The sequence below is a fragment of the Excalfactoria chinensis genome, chromosome Z, assembly GCF_039878825.1.
Source record: "Excalfactoria chinensis isolate bCotChi1 chromosome Z, bCotChi1.hap2, whole genome shotgun sequence".
In the NCBI taxonomy this organism is placed as follows: Eukaryota; Metazoa; Chordata; class Aves; order Galliformes; family Phasianidae; genus Excalfactoria; species Excalfactoria chinensis.
Genome location: NC_092857.1, coordinates 22,332,918 through 22,355,330, shown reverse-complemented (window position 1 = coordinate 22,355,330; position 22,413 = coordinate 22,332,918). Strand labels below are relative to the sequence as shown.

At 37.3% G+C, this 22,413-nt stretch overlaps 1 protein-coding gene across 1 annotated transcript; it reads right to left on the bottom strand.

Moving 5' to 3' along the window:
* Nucleotides 1-1,326: 1,326 nt before the first annotated feature.
* Nucleotides 1,327-22,211, bottom strand: WDR41 (WD repeat domain 41). The gene is made up of 13 exons (XM_072358882.1): nt 22,081-22,211; nt 18,717-18,832; nt 14,314-14,362; nt 13,286-13,417; nt 12,883-12,945; nt 12,279-12,390; nt 10,777-10,839; nt 9,995-10,105; nt 8,973-9,157; nt 6,828-6,949; nt 5,889-5,977; nt 4,311-4,441; nt 1,327-3,198 (listed from the first exon to the last, which is right to left on the bottom strand). Exons 1-13 carry the CDS (start codon nt 22,129-22,131, stop codon nt 3,046-3,048), a joined length of 1,377 nt encoding a protein of 458 aa, XP_072214983.1. The 5' UTR covers nt 22,132-22,211; the 3' UTR covers nt 1,327-3,045.
* Nucleotides 22,212-22,413: the final 202 nt, after the last annotated feature.

The following is a 22,413-nucleotide window of genomic DNA, read 5'->3' as shown; positions in this document are numbered from 1 at the left end:
TGTTGCTGGTGACTGTCCTCTCACTTGTCAAAATCTCTGCAAGGCCTCTCTACCCTCCATCTGCAGACTTGGTACGGGTTTGAGTCTTGCATCTAGATCATTTACAAAAACGTTTTAAAAATCTGGACCAAAATGGAGCCTTGCAGCACCCTGCCAGTGACGGGCCTCCAGCCTGATGTAACTTCATTTACTGTAACCCTTTTAGCCCAACACACCACTGAGTTGTTCACCCATCACAGTACGTTTTTGCCTAGCTATATGCTGAACATGTTGTCCAGAAAGATACTGCGAGGATCCAGGATTCCATCTACTGGCTTCCCCCGGTGAATTAGATGGGTAACCTTGTCATAAAAGTTAATTACATCAGTAAAACAGGACTGTGAACTTGTGTGGGCTATGACAAATGACAAAGCATCAGTGACAGTGACAAAGGACACTAGGTAAAGTTTCTAACCTCATCTCCCTAATTCTGCTCACTGCACTTCTCAACTGAAAGCAGCAAACTTTGTTAACTAGAGTTGGCTAGTATGGCACCCCTGTGTTTGATGTTATGCTCAAAGTTCATGTGAAAAGCAAAGAACTTGTCAACTCAACCATCTTCAAAGACTGTTGGCAGATCTATTGCTGAGAAAGTCCAAACGCACTTTTGACAGATATATTTACACATGCATGTATGGACTGAATTACATCCATTTAAAACATACACCTTTTGCAACCAGAACTGTTCACTGAAACAGGTTTGTATCTTGACAAGGTATTCGCTCAAAAGTGGTCACGTATAAATGAAATAACAAGTTAAGATCACATTCCTTCTCTCTAGTTGTAACTAGTGATAAAACTAAAACAAACCATCCTAAGCAAACCAAGCAGCTATATGAGCTTTCAATGGAAACATTTAGTAACAACAAATAATCATCTAGTTAACGAACAAATAAACTCTCTTTTTTTCAATTTAAATGAGGAAAAAAAGCCAAAGAGGAACTTTTTCTCCCAGTTTGTACCTTTGTACCTCAGTTGTACAGAGTGCAACACTTGGTGATGAACACTACCTGAAACGATGCATTAGGTAGAAACTAACAAGCAGATGAGATTAACATGCCCTCATCCTCACATGTGTAGTAACACATACCCAAAGGCATGCTATAACCAGCTGTAATCCAATCTCTTTACCTACCATACTATTTCCATCTTGAGAAAAGAACACTGAATTCAAGATGTAAAGCTGACTTCACCTTCCTGAATATAAAGGGAAATGTTACTTTTTGTTACTATTTCTCCATTTTCTTTTTTTTCTTTTTTCTTTTTTTTTTTTTTTTCTTCTTTTTTAATGCCATTTGGGGTTCTAAATTCAACAAACCCACTAAAGCAGGGAAAAATACAGCCTAAAATGTTACAGTTCTCTGCTCTCCTTCCAGGGATAATTATGTGCAGGCTCAAGAGGCAATGTTTGTCTTTTGGGTGTTACAGGAAATGCATGCATCCACAGGAGCTGGAGGAAGCAAATCTAGGTTTCTTCATTTCCTCCTAGGAAGCTGGAGTGCCTCCTGTTGCTTTTGCTCTGGTCAGGATCCACTTAGCTCCTTGTTTTAATTACACATGGTACAGCTGCTGGACTTCAAATCTGGAATTAAACCACTGGAGCGTACAGTACTGAAAACAGCTAACTCACTGATTCAAAAGGAAATGATGGCATTGGAAAGTTCCACAAGACTTATCCTGAGTTGTTTCGAGCACAGGGTCTGAGGAGCAGAACTGAGGACAATGGAGCCCTATTTTAAATTCCCCAACTCAACCCTAGGTCCTATCTGTTCCAGAAGTAAAAGGATGGTAATCCATCCTCCTTCCCACTTCCTTTCTATTGATTTTGAGAATTATTTCCCCTATTCCCCATCTATCTCATGATGATTATAAACAACTGGATTTAACTTAGGGGAGGATTTGGGGGGATTAGGGAGTTTTTGTTTGGTTGGCTGTTTTTTTTTCCCCCCCAGCTTTTTTTTTTTTTTTTTTTTTTTTTTTAATTATTATTATTTTGTTTGTATTTAAATCTGTTCAGATTTGCAGATTACTGCTCAGACTTGGTAAAGGCATCTTGTACTTGGAGGCTTTATGGTTTTAAACTCTATTTGGGCTTACATACACAGTGTAAGTTTATTTGCAGTCAAATTTTATTTGAGAACTCAGTGCTCAGCTGACAGAACAGAAGAGTTACTACCAGTTATGAAAACATTTTATATCCTGTAAATCCACAGTAAGGACAGCACCTTCATGACAGACAAATGAATTCAATGAGTGCGCTACATAATGACTAATCTGAATCAATCACACTTCATGCTAGACATCACAGTGGTATCATATAAACTCCAGTGTAGGTTAACCCACAGTAGAACTGCAGCTGTTGCAAGACAGAAGTATTTCTGTGTCAATAATTTGCTTTGCTAAAAATAATTAAAACCAGACGAACTGGTACTGCCTACTTTTCTTTCTTCTTCTGACCCTTATTGTAACATCAAATGCAAAAACTCTGAGAACCCTTTTTCTTTTTTGTATATACACAAATCTGAGCTACCACTGACCAAAGTTTTCCAGACTTCAGCTGTAAGAAATAAATTATATAAAGCAGCAAGCCCCTAACGTTTTTTTCTGTGTCTCTTTTCCACACAATACAGAGGACACATAACTCACATAAAACAGCTGCTTTAGTTAGGTTCTAACTAACCATTTTAACAACTCTTAACTTTGCTATTCACTCGCGGTGGTTACTTTTTCTTTTTGAAAACACTAGGAATAACAGAAACTATTTAATGAGTCATCACTATCTTCAGTCATTTAAGGCAACACAATTTCTGCTGAGTAAGCCTAATAAGCTTCAACATACAAAATTCTCCTTTGAGAAGAATAGCCATAAAAATTCCAATATAATACATGATATTAAGTGTGAACCTTAATGACAGTCACATTCCCAGTAGCTCAGACTTTCCTTCACATTCACATTCACATTTAATGTATATCCAGTTATACATATTTAGCCTGCATTCAAACAATTTAAAATTTTAGCTGTAAATCACCATTTTGTGCCAGTTTCTGAAATAACGTAAAACTGCGGAGCCTGGATTCTCGTTCACCATCCTTCCACAGTATAATGAGATGGTCAGCAGAGCACGTAACCAGTCCCAGTTCACTGAAGTACAGGAACATCTGCAATGGAACCATTACTATTATTATGACACTCACATGATATTATCAGCTGGCTTAAATGTTCAGTGTAAACCTGGACTGAACAAATACTTGTGTTTGAACAGAACCATTTCAGACATTAGGTATGCAAAACTACAACTTTCTGTATGTTTGAGACTCCATAAAATATCTGTATGAATACAACACTTAAATAACACTGCCCTGAAAGATTTCCATGTGGAGAAGGAAGATCTACAGATAGTGCTAAGGTGAGGCAACTTGAATAAAACATTCTCTAAGTCAGCAGTAGAAGTGAGCATAACTTGCATGGCCTCTGTCTTACAGCTCTGCTTGTAAAAGTAGGTGCCTTCTTTTCTTACTGCTACCATGGTCTCTTCTAACAGTTTTAGAGAAAAAGATGGTAGAGAGAGGCAGAAAGCTTTGCAGAAATCTCTGTAGCACATCTCCTAGCTGTTAGTGAGAATCTTAAAGCTTTTACCAGTCCTGAAATCCAGCTAGTCTCATGCATACTTTTGAGCAAAACTACTCCAAGACCTGCACCCTCCTCCCATCTTCTTTACCAAACCTTTCTCCTGCTCTTAGCAAGAATATAACAGTTCACTGTAAGAAAGACATCTTTCACTTCAATATATTTGCCAAACATTAACACTGAAAACACAAGTGTGGAGGGAGAAATACCATTTAAAATATATATATATATACACCCTCTTAGGCAGATAGAAGCACAGCACAGTTCAGTTCCCAGTTGTACTGTTTGCAGTCTACAAAGGGACCCAATATCCTACCTTATTTTCTGTAGCATTTCTGTACAGACACAATCTTCATGCATCTGTCACTGTTTGAGCTCTAATGAACTTTAGTTTACTAACACTATCGTTTTCATACTGTTCCACATATTCCATGTAATCAATGTGTGTATTTATTAGATGCTAAATTTCTCATGAATTTAGGAGGACCTAAAGCCCAGGACTCCCATACAACTCCATAGTATGATGAAGGCATTCCAAGCCTCCAGACCTACGCAGTCAAAAGTTACAGCTGCTTAAATAACACTTCTAAAATTACGTAAGTAAATGAAATTCTTTCTTCTCATCCTACTAAAACTGGCCTACCTGTACAGCCGATGAATGACCAATCAGATCACCAACTAGCTCCAAAAAATGCATAGGTGTATTCTCCTGCACCTTCTTAGCTTGGTTCGCCTGCTTGTTTGCCCTTCCAAATCCCCACATGTTGAAGAACCCTGTAGGGGAGGGAAAAGAAGTTTTCTTTTGAGAGTTGCTTGTAATCTAAAAGTAAGTAGGACAGTATGCATGGCAAAGTAACTGAAGCACTGTACTGCACAGCATTTCTGAATCAGAATTACATATTTTAATGGCAGAGGAAAACACAGATATTTCGAATCTTGTTATGATGTGATAAATTTTGCATTACTCACTTGGATAAGAAATACATATTATTTAGCAGAAAATTCAGAAAATGCTTAAATGAACTAACTGAATGGCAAAGGCAGATGCAGGACAGCGATGCTCTGTCCTCATAAGCTGCCTGGCTGTCATTTGTGCTCAGAAGAGAGAACTGAGGTTCCAGTCTCATCTCTGTGTATCCTCCACTGCACAACAGAGCACAGCACACAAGTAATAAGCAGGACTTTGGTGCCGACTTGCTTGTTTTCATACCATTTACTGACTTCTCGTTTAGTCTTAAAATCATCACCCAAACTGTGCAACAATAATCCTCCACGGATTCCACTTAGATAACAAGAAAACACGTATCTGAAGAACTGTGTAATGACATATACAGAAGTGAGAAATATGAGTTCTGCACACAGTGAAGTTCCATCTTTGCTCTAGACCTCAGCAGACACAAAGAAGTGTGCTAGGCCAAGGCCTTGGTGCAAAGCAGATGACAAGAGAAATGAACAACTACTTAAGGGATGTGTATATGTGAAAATAGCACAGCAACAGCAAGAGAGTCATCCCACTACAGCATATGGCTTCTTTCAAACCTAACTCCAATTATCAAAATTAGACATTTCCAACGTGGAAACAAACATGCCACAATAAGCAGCTGAATTGCACAGACCAGCTGTCGTCAGCAATACTGAGGTAGGACATTCTTAAAAACACGTTGCTAAACCAACCCAGAAGGCAAAAAGATTTGCAATTAGGAAAAAAAATATTAGAAAAAAAATCTTTATAACAGTTTTATCAGTCAGGCAACAAGACCCTGAAGACTGTATGCAAGTGAAGTTGGGTACAGTCTCAAAGTGAGTCCAAAGTTCAAGAAGAAGATGTAGAAATCATGTTTTTTGTGCCAGTTCATTTGCAAGCTTGTCTTTAACTTTCTTTACAAGGTCTTGCAACTTACTTTTGGCAGGCAGAGTACCCACTATGAGGAGATGTGAATGAAAGCTTGTCAGGAGAGAGAGTAATTTTTGTTAGACTAGCTAATGAAACTGAAAACTGAAATAAGCTTTATAGGGCAGAACTGCTCCAGTAGGACCTTCTAAATTCTCAGATCAGATCTTAGATGTCTTGTATGCATCTTCTCTGGTTCCCCTCCTATATCTATCTCAGTTGACATGACGCTATCTCATCTTACAAAGCCTTCAAGCCTCTCTACACCTGAATAGAGTTCTCCGATTTTCTTTTCCTAAATGCTGTTTTCACCCCACACTCCAAGCAAACCTGTTGGAACTGGTTCAGTTGCAAACTGCTGCTTTTCTCGGAGCTCCCAAATGCGTACACTGCCATCTTCCGAGCAGGATATCAGCTGCCTGTCAAAACAGTTGATAGGCAAGACAAGTACGTATGCAAATAAGCTATACTAATAAACTATAATGGACTTGAAACATAAATGGAAAATATGCGTTCTCAAACCTTAAAAAAAACACACTAAAACACATCTAGACTCTGCAAACACACAAAATGACTTCAGCAAGCCTACTTTCACTAAGCAAAACCGTATTATCTATGGAAGAGAACATAAGGAAAAATAGCTTCTTTCATTACACATAAACGATGTACACTGAAAAATGCATAGATTTTCAAGATCAAGATATTAATTTCTAGCTTCTGATAGAATTTTGCTCCATCAAACATTAATATTAAAGTATTTAAAAACACAGCTCCTAGATTACATACGTAACAAGTTTTTAAATGTTATTTTCATTAGTATTTTTTAACTTGGCTTCCAGGAATAAGTTCTAGCTGGAAATTCCACTCTACTGAAAGAAGGCTGGAAGTTGCTATTTTTTGCTAAAATATTTTGTTAGTTCTTAGATATTTAATGAAAATGATTTACCAGATCTGCCAAACATCTTTGCTCTATATAAGTAAAACACCATTAAGCGGTATTTTCACAATGTAGACAGAAGTGTTTATGAATTCTGACTTTGAAAATAGCCAAGATATTTTATTTTGAATCTGTCTATTGAGCACACTGAATTAGTTATTTCACGTTGATTTTCAAAAATCAAATCAACAAGCTCTACCTAGTAAAAGCAGATCAAGCTAAAGATTAAGTCCCTGCACTAGAAATTAGATGTAGCTTTGTAGACTGTATCCAGCCACTCTGCCAAGTTCTGAGCTTCTTTACTGCGTGACAAAATGTACCGTGACTTGTACCTGTTTGGAAGCATCTCAATGTGCAGTACAGAAGAGTCATGAGCAGTTCTCTGGCAGGCTATCACACGCTTCATTTGAAGATTATATACGTATATGCCTTTTCCAACTGCAGCATAAACATACTGGAAAGAAAATTCAGTGGAACAACTTATAGAAACAGACACTGAAACATCACCCTGTGTGTTATGGATTTCCAGTGGTCCTTATGACATCATCTAGTCAGCATCATATGGCTAGTTACAGAAACCAGGGATACCAACAAATTAACATATTCCTACAACTAAACATTTATATTCTTGTAGTGTAAGTATAGCCCTGTGTTTTAACAAACCCTGTTTTTCTCCAGAAGGAGTGAGAATCCAGGCAACTATTCTGCACTTATTGTTTTTGTTTTGTTTTTAATTTAACAAAATCTGTACAAAAAGATCTTGCCAAGGATACAGGCTTCAATGAGAGACGTGTAAAGAAGGAACTCCCATATATTACACAATACTCTGGAGACCAGTAAGCATTTTACATGTTATGTTCTCCTCCAGTAAAATGCAGGGATTCCATCTGATAACCACCACTGTTCCAAGAAGCCAGAAATACTTTGCACATCAATGGACTAGGATCTTACTGTGATTTATCTCTTATGACTTCAGAAAAGAACAGCCACACACCTGATAATTGCTTGGTGCCAAACATGAATGAAAAAAAAAACTCCCATTCAATATATTCCAGGACATACCTTGTTTAAGCAACAGTATGCTGGATCGTTTCCCTGAATGGCCTGCCTCCATCCACAGAGCCTCAACATTTGAGGAGTTCACTCCACACACTTGTCAACATTTCACAAAAATGGTAACCCAACTGTTTTGTTTTTTTTTTAACTAAAATTTCTTAACTATACATGAGGAAGACTGCTCCAAAAGTAATGCCTCCTATTTTATCATGTCAGCTCATGACACCAGAGAAAACTTTCCCACCAATATTCCATTATGTTTGGGTGCTGTGTGACAGATGGCAGCAGAGGGGCAGTACAAAACAAAGGTATGTCACTGAGTTCTTCAACATGAAGAAAATGGCACCCACTGACATTATTCAGCACTTGCTGAATATTTATGAAGATCAAACAGTGGATGTGAGAACAGTGACATGGCGTATGGTACATTTCAGCAGTGATGACAGTGAGTCACTTCCACTTGTCCAGATTTTATAAGCATGGCATACAGGCTCTTGTTCATTCCTGGCAAAAACACATGACTAACAGTGATGACTATGTTGAAAAATAGCCTTTAGTAGCTCAGAATTTGCTCTATCAAATAGTGTTATTCTGCTTTTTGTAGCTGTTGCTGTTTCCACAGAAATAAATAGAAGGCATTACTCTTTTGGAGTAACCAACACTTAACAATTTCTCAACATATGATAGTAGTTTATTTTCTATGTTTGGGTGGGTTTTGTTTTTTTTGTTTTGTTTTGTTTTTTGCTTTGTTATGTACATCTACAGTGAGAGCTCTGTTACTACTGAAATTGAAGTCTTTCCATTAGTCTTCCATTTTGAGGCACACTCCTGACTTTCATATAGATTCCTTTTACACTCTGCTAAACGTGCTTTTCACAGAAAACACTTTATTTTACAAAGCCCTGGTAAAGTTGTGGTCATTTAAAATCCCAAGAAAATAACAGATGAGGGAGCATAAACTGTACAGTGATGTTAATGGGTAGGTTAAGCACACCAGTACAGGAGGTGCATTCCTTAGTATACTTTTTTAGTATTACCAAACCTATACCATCCCACTGGAGCATCAAATTAGACAAGCTCTTCTTCCAGAAGAAGCAGCTTCTGCCATTCCAGAACCTTAACACACGAGAGATCCGCATCATCATGATGTGTTTGTTTGATTCTCGTGGTACTGCAAACACCTGATTTTCCTTTTTCAGACAAAAAACTGCTGTGACAGTCCATAACGTTAGTTCCCCCATACTGCCAACATCCTACAACCTGCAGTTAGCTCAATGACCAAAATCTGCATACGAAAATCATGCCCATTTTAAGGAAGGCAAACTGTTTACAGCAGCAACAAAACTGAAAACACAAAACATTTGGCCTTTTCAGTAAGACCATGCACGCTCATTTGAAGTAGTTTGCTTAAGAATTTTTACCTCCTCATCAGATGCTAAGTGTTGAACTGAAGTTTCATTTGGACTTTGGGATAACTTTATTTCTGTCCGTGCATCTGGTTGGACAGAAGAGTCCCAGAAATTGCACTCGGATGCCTGTTTTGTCCAGTCAAGTGCATCCCAAACTATTAACTCACCCACATGAGAACCTGTTGCAAAAGTCAAATCTAGAGTGAAGGGGAAAAAAAAACAAACAAAAAACACACTGAAATCATATTATATTAAAACAAAGAAAAACCATCCATTTAAGACAAGGTTATGGCCCTACACAACAAGAAAAGCTTATGTTAGCATAAAGCTATGTAGAATGCAGTCATCAACTGACTGACCAAATTCCTCTCCCCATTGAGAAAATTTCCATTTGATTACTTAGAACAGCTGTTGAAAGGAGATGAGCTCTCTCCTGTAAAATCAGAACTAGCAAAGAAGACATTCACTTGCTGCAAAGCACAGTATGACAAAGGCAGAGACCATCGCTGGAAGTATGTTCAAGTATTTGAAGTTCACATGTTGCCTACACGAAAAAGCCTCTTATTCTTTGATAAGTGGGCACATCAGTAGGCCAGAAACAACTACCACAGAACCCAAGTTTTTTTCTCTCCATCTCTGCTCAATAGGTCCTTTGTACCAATCTGGCTGGCACCTATTAGCTAAAGGACAAATATACAGTTGGTCATATTGGGAATAACTTGTTCCAGGCTCAGAGAGAATTTAAAGAAACAGATAAGACAATAAAGCAGAAGGGTAACTGCAGTCTTTACCTAGGCAAAACTTCAGACAGTCACTTGGTCCTGCCAAGTAATGCCATCTAAGTGCAGGCCTAAATCTGTGCACCCTTTGAGTTTTTTCTACATCATAAACCTGCTTGGTTTCATTTCACATTTCACTGCCTTCACAGGCACCACAGAAAGGATCACCTACTATTTATGAAGCTTTTCTCCAGTTATAAGTTTGGTTCCAACAAGAAGCATACAGTTGAAATATTCCACCAAACACCTGCTTACCATTGACACTGACCAATGACAAGATGTTATCTTGATGATCAACAAGGCGTTTTGCTTCAAGGATATTCCAACCTTCAGACTTATCACTGGAAGCAATCAACCTAAAAATGACTTCCAAGATAAAGAAAGTGACTAAATAAGCTTTATCATTTGTCAGAATAAAATATAGATGTGCTCAAATAAAACAGATTATATTGAGATAGACACAAATTTAAGTACATTAAAAGTGAGACAGTGTAAGATGCGCAGTACCTTTTATGATCATCTCTTTAACTGCTTTCCTCATAACACAAAAATGTGAATAATTTATTACAGTGTTATTATTAATGTCGCTTATTACAGCAGCTGTAGGGATCAAAGATTTCTACCTAGTAACTTTTAAATTCAGAGAATTGATCTACATCAGAAGTTGTACAGAGCAGAAGTGTTAAGTATTAAACATCTGTATTGGTTAAGTAAGGTGAAAATCACTGTCTCAAAGACTTATTAAACAAAAAAATGTAATTCTCTGTAATAACACAATCAAAATCTCCGGGAAATAAGACTTTCTTTTAATCAGTCTTGGAATTTCTTTTATGCTATCTTAAGGGCATGTCGGATCTGAAGGAACTTCAGATGGAAGTTTATCCTGTATACCAAAGTCTAAACATAAGAATATGATCTCTAATTTGCTCCCAATGCTTTGATCATGCTATTAGATTCCAGTGGTGTTCTGTATACAGGCATCTCTGATAAGCAATGACAGAGGATACAAAGACCTAACAAAAATGCAGTATACTCACTTAGTTCCTTGCCAACAGCAGCCGCAACACAGTTTTTAGGCAATTCAACCAAAGCACTAATACCTTTGAAAAATAATGGAAATAAGGGAGGAAACAGTATTTATTTACTTATTATTTATTTATTTATTATTTATTTATTAAAACAAAACAAAACAAAAAAGTTAACTGATAACTCCTTTTCAATAAAGCTTTTCATAATTCTCGGTCCATATACAAATTACTAGCAAGACAAAAATCCTACTGCATGAAGCCAAAGTAAACCTGCAACTGAAGTGAACAGGTTACTTCAGATGGCAGTAGAGTTTGCTCAGAATTCTGCTGGTTTCTGAACCACTGAACTTGAGACAGGAGATAACATTCCTATCAATAATCTTTTAATTTAAGTAGGGCTAAGAAGTTTACATCCTAATGCTGCACAACACTAAGGATGCTGTGGTTAATTACTGAGATTCTAAACATGAGTTGCTGGAGTTATTAGATACTGACATTACCACAATATATATGCAGTTAAAATATTATGCAGAGCCAGATGAAGCAAAACATGGCATAAGAGAAGATTCCAGCTTACTGTTATCCTGCCTCTGTTCCACATAGCACAGGTTGAGGGATGTCTGCCACATCATTATGGGAAAATTCCCTAAAGAATAAGCAGTCTCTTTCTCCCCCCAAAAAAGGAAGCAAGGGATTAGGAGAGCCAATGCAGCACATCCCACTTGTCAACCCTGCATACAAAAGTTTAAATAGCACTCTGTAGTTAAGAACTGCTATTTCACAGGATACCTTGTATCAGTCTTAAAAGAATACTGGTATCCTCAAAGATTCAAAAGGTCTTGATTCAAAGGGTCTAAGATTCACTTACTGCTACTCTATGACAAAAATAAGGAAAACAGTGTTTTCAGCTTTGAATTTGATTAACAGCTTCATAGCTATCTTTGTAAAGCAGAGCAATAATGTGTAACAATTATTAACAGAAAAGCATGACCAACATTGAGGTTTTGATCAAAATACAGTAAATATAATCTGATCTCAATCTTCTACAAAAATAACTAAATAAATAGAAATCACTGATTCTTAACAATAAATCTTTACTACTCTACTACTAATATCATCAAGCTTTAAATAGATATAATAAAACTCCAGCTCCTTCACAGAGGAAATGAAAGGATCTGGCCCCCATTACAGCAAATACATGTAAGTCAGTAATAGCGGGTCTAGCCCTCTAAGATTCCAAGTTAATTGGAATACAGTTATCACAAAATATTTAGAGTAACTGTCAAGTATTACACTTCCTGAGGTTTGACATACTCTAAAATTCACACAGCACAGGAGATTAAAAGCAGTCTTAATTTTGAAACGATTAAGTTTGACATTTTTAAGAAGTGGCTCTAATACATAATGTTATCATTAAAATTAAAGAGAATTTGCCAAGTTGGTTTTGCATCATTATACAGATCCATTTTACTTGCACTTTAACTGCCATAATGAGCCATTTACATTTTTACCTGCATCAGTAAGATGACTGGTCTTACACAAGAGATCTAATTTTCGGTTCCAAACACATAGATCACTCCCTCCAGACAACCATACATCCAGCCTTTGAAGGACTGTCAAACACTGTAGAACAAAAATCAGATATATGTCACCTGCAAAAGTTCTATAGGGAATTTTTATCTAAAAAGAGCTTTAGCTAGATGAACCTGGAAATACTGTGAAATACAGTATTAAAGTGTCAGTTTCTGGAGGAACACAGAATTAATTATATATGTTACATTTATTCTATCGACAACACAAGACCTGACTTCTAATGAAATTTTCAATTAACATTCAAGAGTAGTTTGATTGTGGATTGCCTTTTCCAATGCAATAACAAAACAGGGATACAAAATCACCCTTAATCCATAGCCTTTCAAAAACAAAATTGAGGAATTCAAAGTTCCAAAAAGAAATTAAGAACTTCTTAAGAACAGTTCTCAAGCAGTTGCTGTTAAAGGGTTACATTTCTTAAACTACACTGTTGTTCTTTTAAATATACCTGCTCACAGGAAAGCCCACACAGAAATTACTGTGCACAAAAAGACTAATAGTCTTAGGTTCTCCTCAGCTTACCTTTACAGTAGAATGGAAACATGATACTTTTTGCACCTGCCTGCCAGTAGTGCAGTCCCAAACCTGACTTAATTCATTAAGGAAACTGATTTTATATGCTTATTAGAACTGCTGTGTTTTTAACTAAAGGAGAGTTTGGAATATAGATATTCAGAAACTTGGTCTTATAACTTCAGATTTCCTTTTCAAAAGTCCAAAATGACATACTAATAATTGCCTATCATTAGGATTCACTTTCACAGTAGGAATTACATAAATTGTGATTAATGACTAGAAAAAATCCTAGTCTGATTCAACTATACCTATTGGATAGTAACAGCGAATAAATTCAAACAACATGTAAAAACAAAATAAAAATAAATGGTAAATAAATGACTCAAAACCTCTCCAGGTCTAAGGATACAATAACTGTTCTATCAGCCGATGCTGTTAAAATCAAATGACTGTTTTCTTCATTAGCTTCTGATGAAAAAAATGGTGCTATAGCTGTAATCTTGTGTGTGTGACCATGAAGTTCAAAAAGTTTCTCTCCAGTCTGAAAAATAAAAACAGGGAACTTAAAGGTAAAACCTGGATTAAACCCATCACTACACAAGACACCAAAGGTACCAAACTACTTTTGAAAGCAAAATTTTACTAAGAGTCTAAAATCTCAATTCCCAAAATCATTTACAGTTTCACTTCCTAGACCTTTAACACTTTCCAAGATCTTACCTGAGTTAAATAACATATTAGGTATATACGTGGAGTACTACATAACAAAAACAGTGGTTTTTACATTTACAGAGCACAATTTCCATAAGAGTTACTTTATTTAAATAGTTTTTCAAAAACTATAATGAGAATTTTATTACAGCAAGCAAGGCCTTGCTTTGGCAATGAGTGAGGTATTTAACGATCACTGACTGGTGTTTTCCCAATAAATTTCTGCGCAAGCTCTCCATTTAGACTCATCAGTTTTAACGCAGTTATTGCAAACAGAGCTACTAAGATATCCTTAAAGGGATCTGGGATACTGGGATCTTGACACTTATTCACCAAGTTCACCATAGTTAGCACCTCAGTGCTTTCAGCAAGCACTAAGCATATATTAGAAGACAATTACTCACAAGTTCGTATTCACTTCTGCTTTTCACATCAACATATAATTCCCCAGTATTTGGAAAATCATTATGCCACCAAAAAACACTGCAACTATTAAAAATTACTTTTCTCTAATGTTCACAACTTTTATTATTCTAGTTCTTCTTTTAAAGCTGAGATTTGACAAACTCAACATCTACATTTTTCAAATAGTATTTCTGACACAAACCTATGCAGCAATTTTTTTTTTATGCTTGTAGACATTTCTAACAGCTCTCCCTAGTGCTCACCCCCTCTGAAACAAACCAGCTACCCCCCCCACACACACACACAAATAACAGAGCAAACCTGAGCATTCCACAGAAAAATGATTCCATCATCCCCTGCTGATGCAAACCTGATAAGAAAAACAAAGTGAAATCTTGAATGTAGCATAATATACTGGAGCAGAAGTAAAAATATACATAAAAAATATTTGAAATGTCAGACTCTTGATTTTGATGTAATAAATATCCATAAATCTCAATTAGTTTTCAAATTGAAGTCCTGAAGTGAGTACACTTAAATGTTTGCCAACAAAGAACAAAGCTAGAGAATTCCAATAAATACCTTTATAAACAGAAGCCCACATTGCAGAACCAATTCTCTCGTTGTTTAAAACTTTAATGAAAGATCTTACATAGTGAATAACCTCACACCCTAAAACCAAATATTATCAGTCAGAGACAACTGACTGCACGTCAACAAATCAGAAACCACTCATCTGAGTTCAGCACAGGAGTAGAGAAGCCCAGTATTTACTGATACTTACAAATAGCTTTAAAAACCTCCCAAAGGTCTGTATTTAAGGTACCAGCAGGGAGAGAGAAACATTGTCCCCTTCCCCTCTGTCTTTGTGAGGCCCTGTCTGCAGTACCATGTACAAGCCTGGAAACCCCAGTAGAGGAGGGATGTGGAGCTGTTGGAGCAGTTCCAGAGGAGGGCCTTGAAAATGACTGAAGAGCTCTCATACAAAATGTTGAGGGAACTGGGCATGTTTAGCTTGGAGAAGGCTCCAGGGAGACCTCACCATGGCCTTCCAGTACTTAAAAGGAACGCTTAAACAGGAAGTAGACAGGCTTTTTATATGGACAGATAGTGACAGGACAAGGGGGAACAGTGCCTGGAGGTGCTTAAGGCCAGGTTGGATGAGGCCCTGGGCAGCTGAGCTGGTGGGTGGTAGTCCTGCTCATGGCGGAGCACTGGAACTAGATGGCCTTAAGATCCCTTCCAACTCAAGCCATTGGACGTTCTATGAACTAAAACATCTACTTATGTACCAAGAAAGTAGCGAAGAAGAAAGGTTATATCATTTCTGATTTTTCTTTTTTCATTGCCAGATATGAATGTTTTCATTAACTAACTACACAGAAATCCTTTCTTTTGGACTCTTACTTTGTATTTATGTTGGCCATGAGACCTGCTAACTAAGTAAGTCTTCTGGAATAAAGCTGTATCTCCTCAGCCCCAATTACTTTCAAATGCCCTCTTTTTTTTTTTTTTTTTTTTCCATTACAGGAAAAAAAAAAGTGCAAAATATACTTTTTCTGTATCTTTTGTCATTTTAAATCCAATCACACCCCTTCCTTAAAAAGAATATAGTGAAAAGAAATCTTCCATGCATGCCTTTAATAACAGTAATATCTCATTTTCAGTTGACTTTTAGCTGAATTACACATTGTTTTGCCACAGGGTCAAGAACTTAATCAGACTCTCACATTTCAGCACAACCCCTTTAAATTCCAGTTGCTTTTCAACTAACATTGGAACTATGTGCCACCTTACAGAATTCTGGGGAAAAAAACTAGCATTTGAAGGAATTTCTGAGCATGAGTTTTCAGCACAGAAGCTTAATGCAGTGCTGTTTTGTACTTCTTCCTCTTCGACATCTAACCAGTGTTTCTATTTAGCAAAGAGGTACACTGTAGAGTCAGCTATCCAACAAGTACATCCTGTTCACCAAGGTGGAGTTTCATGGGTCACCTGATTCTTTTCCAGTCATGATCACCATCCTCTGTAAACTTGTCTGCTTCCCGAAGGAGTAAAGGATGGTCAAACGAGCAACAAAGAAAGCTATTCTTAAAACGTGTTATGAACTCTGTTTAGTTTAATGTGTCAAATGCTAGAGTATTACATGCAGTCTTATCTCAGTCATTTTCTGGAAGACTCTTGCTGAGGATTAGCCTTTTCTAGCAGTCTCCCAATCAATATGACCCTTCATGATAAAAAAAATACAAGATAAAAGGAAAAAAAACAACAACAAAAAAACAGCTTTCTGTTACATTTATACAGGATTTATTTAGTATCTTCAAAAACCAATCTGAGAAAATTTTCCACTCACTGGTTTTAGCTGAGCCACTGAGAAAACAAGAAAATCCTTCTGCAAAATTCTCAATAAGATGATATTATCTAAAGATCTGAAGCGTGAAACCTGGCTTACAACAGTTGACAAAAAAAAACCACACACAATGGAATAGCAGCCGAAACTAAATAAAAACATTTCAGAAGCTGAGTAACAATACTAATTTTACTGAAAAGAATCAAGTGAAAAATATTATCAGCTGTTTAACAACCCAGAAACTACAATATTCTTCATAAATAAAACCCCTGAATTACTGTTCAGTGAGGCGACTATCCAACTCCTCAAACTCTCAGAATATTAACCACCTATGTAACTTACTCCTCTTCCAGATGCTATTTCACAATCTATCTTCCATGTAGCCACACAGACGTAAACTAATGATTATCAGCATACCATAAAATGATGCCGAAATGGTAAAACATTTCTTTACCTCAGAAAAATGCCTGAAATCTAAGAACACTCTGGTATTTTATTCAATGTATGTTTTAGGAGAAGTGTAACTTGTTATAAAAATAAATTTTCTTCTTCTCTGAAAAGGAAAGGACTGAGGAAAGACAAATTATATTCTAGTTCTAAATGAATTTTACTTCTGGTCATTTACTGTAATGAAAAGCTGCCAAGGAAATGCATGAAATTTTCTGCAACACAGTTGCAACATTAAGAACAAAAACTGACAGGCTGAAAATTTTCCAGAGTGAAATATATATACATCCTACATCTTGGAGTCACAAAATCACCAAGGTTGGAACAGACCTCCATAGTCTTCCAGTCCAACCAGTTATGCGCCTATCACCATTACTTCCCCACTGAACCTAAAATGAACTAACAGGGGGAAATATGAAATAGGGGGAAAAATGAACTAAGTGGGGAAATGACATACCTTGCAAACGCATATTATTAATATATTATTAATTATAATATTCCACTACAAAATGCCTGTTGAACACTGTGAAGAAAAAGCATAGTTAAGAACTTGGTTTATGTTTGTGAAGTGTATTGAACAGTATGTTAGACTCTTCCAGTATGTAGTAACTCTAACAGTATGTTAGAGTTAGTATTACTCTTCCACACATCATCCATAAAAGACAATAAATTACTCCTCAGCAAAGAGACTCCTAACTATTAAGTAATCTACCTAGTTCTCAGGGATTTCTATTTAATTCTTCAATACAGCTAAGAGTCACTCTGGTTACTATTAACTAAAAGCTTCACAACTTTATTTTAAGGCAGTTAATTAATTCCTTCCTTTAATGATTAGGTTAAATGAGAAAGCATGCAAGGTTAATATTACACTAAGATAAAAGGACTGTATTTCATTTTCCTAGTCACTCTTCCAAAGAGGCAAAGGTAAAGCTAGTGACTTCATCTCTGCTTTGTAATCAGGTTTCTTTAGATGACTCCTGACATGGAATTTAAGTAGTCACCAAAAAAAAAAAAAAAAAAAAAAAAAAAAAAGAACAAAGATATCAGGGAATACATAAGAAAAATGCACAAAGTTAAAAATGTGATGAGAGAGATAATGTAACTGCAAGGTTTCAAATAAGTACAGCAAACTTTAAAAAGGAAACTGGAGTAAATGCAAAATAGAGTGATAAGCCCCTTTTTGAATCATAGTAGTTATTATGTATAGAATTAAACTACTGAACTCTTCAAGACTTGAGAATTTCAGAAAAAAGAAAAACTGCATCAATTGCACATCAAATGAATTAAGCACTGGAGCTTCAGAAGAAAGGACAACAAATACATTGCTTTTGACCCCACTGAAAAAGCAGAGACATGAGAGACTTGAAAAAAAAAAAAAAAAGATTGTTAAGAAAGGAATAGCAACATTTAGTTATCGCTGAGAATGCAGTGTTCACTTACTACATTGAAGGAATCTGTAGGAGATTTACATTCTTTTGTAGAAACAAAAGGTGAAATATAACAGGTGTACTCAAATCAAGAACACAGAACACATCAGGCTACTCAGGGAAAAAAAAAAAAGGAAGCACTGCTCTGTAGTGCCTCAGGAGAAAGTCTATGTATGCAAATACAAAAAGGAAGGTTCAGGCCAGAAAACTATGGGCTCAATTAGCTAAAGGTACTTCTTTCAAATAAATGAACTTGCATCAAGAAATGAAAATGACTGCTTCACCATTCTTATTTTCATGAAAGAAATGACTCAGAAAAGAAGACAAACAATGGAAAAACATCATAAAAGAAGAGTGTTCACTCCTTGTCATTTTAAATCCAGGCTTTCCCCCACCCTTCCCTAGCAAGAACATAGAAATGATTCCAGTTCTGTTTTCAAAAATATTATCTGAAGCATTCCCAAGAACATTATGGAACAACTTAGAACACAATTTCATACCTGTAATCATCTATTTGTACAAGAAAACGTACTATATCTTGATGACCTTTCAACACAAGGAGCTCTGTGTAAGGATTCTGTGCTTGTTCTTCACCAATGGTCTGTACAGATGACTTCTAAAATTCGTTAAAAAAAGAAAAAATTAGATTTACTTTGTGCTGACATAATTGCTTTCATCAGGTTTCTGTAACATTTAACAATCTATTTATCGGCTCACATGCAAATGTACAGTTACATTTGAAGTTAATTTTCTGAAATAATTTTACTTTAATCAAGATCATCAGAAAGGCTTGTTTCTTATCACTTCATGTAAATAGTATCCTTCTAGAGCATGTATTTTAAATCAAAATAGAGTATTTTCTGTTTGAAAAACATTTTGTACTGCTTTATTCACTGATATATCGAGACAAAAAGCCAGTTCAGTCACCAGCTACCACACGGAGCCAGCTTCATACAGCATACATATAGTTTTTCATTAAATTACATACCCTCCTGAGGGGTTTCTGCATCTCTCATGTATCTTATCTACCATTCAATTTTCAAAAATCTACATAAAGACAATGCCCTTAATTATACATTGACATATCATCCACTGCAACTCTATTCACAAAACACCAAAGCCAACAGCTTAAAAAAAAAAAACAAAAAAAACCATGGAAGACGATTAATCACTTCATAGAACATCTACAGTTGCGCTGACTATTAATTAAAAGCACCATAAATCACTCAGAGCAAGTTGATCACCTGGCAGGGTCAACAAAACATTGTAAAAGCACTGCAGAGTCTAAATAGTATAGTTCTGCTAATGTCAACCATCAGTTTGTTCAATAGAAGACAACCTCTTTGTGCTTACAGTCTTCAGCATCATGGAACACCTTGCTATTAGAAATAATTTTTTTTAAATGTCAAGCATATATAAATAGTTCAGCAGTAACTCCGTGACAAAATTCTCCCACATCCTAACTTTATTACCTATAGGACTGTCTGTTCCTTAAGGATATCATGGAAACTACACTGTAAAACTGTAATTACTGAAGACTGTAGCATAAATGAGAGATAAACCTACATGAGACAAACATCCTCAGAAACATCAATATTTTCTTGCAATCAATTATTTTCCATTATTTCTGTATTGGTACTGTGATACTGTACTTCACAAGTTAAGAAAAACAAAATTAATAAAAAGGGAAGGAAATCTGTGTTATATTTAAAATGAAGAGGTTGTCAAAATGCTAGTTCTTGCAATTTTATCTTGGTTTTGTGGTATCTGATGCATTTCATGAAGCAACTGTTCCTCATTTTACGCAATTATGTGTGAATAGCAGCTCCCATTTAAAATAATGGAAGTACAGTCCTCAGAGTTATCAAGAAAAGTCAGAGAAATATGAAAATTAACAGTCTGGCCACAAAAAGCAAATCAAATATTCCTATAAATATATATATATGCATATATATAATATATATATCGCATTTTAAAAGTCCTAAAATATCTGAGTAGCACTGAGCTGATGACATAAGCAGTACTGCAGTCAGAAGAGTTATTTTATTTAATAACAGGAACATATACTCACTAAACAATTGCACCACTGTTATGAAAAAGCCAGTAGCTGTAACAGTAGCATACTAACTCTATATTCTGTCTTTGCTTCTTCAATGGAAGACAGTGATACTTCTGTAGAACCTGCCTAATCTTATGTTTTCTTATTTCCATTTCACCTAAGGATGCTCATGAAAACTGAAAGGTACAGTGCTGCGATGTGATATAGAGAACCACCCGACAGTTTTTCCTCCAGTTGTGTCACACTACAAGCTATTCTAGCTTCATATCTTCATCAGTACCTTCTCAAGTGTTCGACTATACGTGCATTCTTTCTCTAAAGAAGTAATGCTCGATGTAAACTAATCTCTCTTGTAGCATCACCAAGTTTTTAGAAGAGAAGATGAGATGCTGATCCTAATGGAATCCATTCCCATCTTACAGGTTTTCACACAGGACCTGTAACCATCACTGTAATAATAACATTCCACACAGCCTCACAACTTTTTGATAACCCCTGTGATTCGAAGCACTTAAAGGTGGGGTGTTCAAAAAGCAATCTACCAAAACAGGAGATTCTCCAGTAGTTACCTTGTGCTGTGAAGCACAATAGAATAGTTTATGTGGACTATCAGACATATACTGTGGCCATCAACATAAGAAATTCAGGAGCTCAGGCCTAAGTGATAAACTGTGAGAAAAAAAAAGAATGGAATGGCTAATGAGAAATTCATTATTTCCTGAATTTAAAATTAAATCTTTTGCTAGAGGTTTTCGCTATTCTCTCAGTGGAATGCCAGACTCTGGCACATCTGCCTCTTTGTGACTGGCTGAAGCCACAGCAACAAACCAAATGCAACCAGCCCAAAGCCTACTGACAGTAATGGACTTCCTCATCTACACTGTTTGCGTATGAAGAGAATTCATGGTTAAGAAGACCATCTTCACACTGTCTGTCGCACAACAAAGTGCAAAGGGGAAAATAAACTTTAGAAATAATCTTCGCGAGTACTTGTTTTTCAGCTTTTCACTGAGGCAAAACAACCACCGTCATTCAGCACATGGAATGAATGTTGATATCAGCGGCCACAATGGGAGAAAAGTCCCACGGATCATGCTTATGAAAGCCAAGAAAGGAAGAATGGGAGAAGTCCACCAACACTCAGCCTTGTTAAAATACAGTGTCCCCTGAATGTAGCTCAAGTTTCAATTCTGGAGAGGAACAAACAGCAGGGAAGGAGCCTACAGCCCATTTCAGCACTGCTGTTAGTAATTCCTGCCATGCACATATACCTGCTGAACGCAACCACAGCATTGCTGAGGTCTGGACTGATGACACAGGTCATTGGCACTGCCGCTGTGGTGAACACTGACATTAGAAACGAAACGAGACGTCGTCACGGCTTGTTTATGCACAGCAGCTGAAGGAGGACTTCCTCATGTCTGTCTGGATTACGAAAGCACGAAGAGTGCGAATCCCTGCAAAAGCTTTGCTAACTCTTGTTAAGCGCAGGCTCAGTTCAGCATTCCTCGGGACGGAGCAGCGACAGCACTGCCTCCCTCACACCCAGCACAACACGGAGTCGGCCCACGAGTCGGCCATGTCAACACCGACACCGCCCGCAACGCGCGTTACCTCGGGGGGCGCCGCCGGCGTAAGGCTCACAGCGCCCTCCGCAGTACGCACTTTACGCAGAGGGCCGCCTCACAGCCACCCCGCGTAGCGTAGCGCAGTGCAGCCCGCCCCACCTCGCCCCGCTACCCCCTACCCGGGGGGCTGAAAGGAGACGGCCCCCCGAACGACGGCCTTACTCGGCCCCGCCGTACCTCCGCCAGGCCCTGCGGCTCCCGGCCGCCCCCGATCAGCCAGCGCAGCATCCCGCTGCTGCCACCTCGCTGCAACCGAGGGCGGTCCTTGGCTGCGCGTTGCCCCGGCCCACGGTTTCCCCGCGGCTGGAAGAGCCTTCTTAATCGAGCTCCGCGCAGACGAACGAGCGGGCTGAAAGAGGACTGAGCAATCGAGAGCCGAGTGCGTTGATTGCACACGGTGACAAAGTAATGGGCTTCCCTTCGCTAGGTTCTGATCTCCCGGCTTCCAGTTGCAGAGGAAGTGTATTACAGTCTGAGAATAACAGTCCCGTGTTATTGCTACCCTTTTGC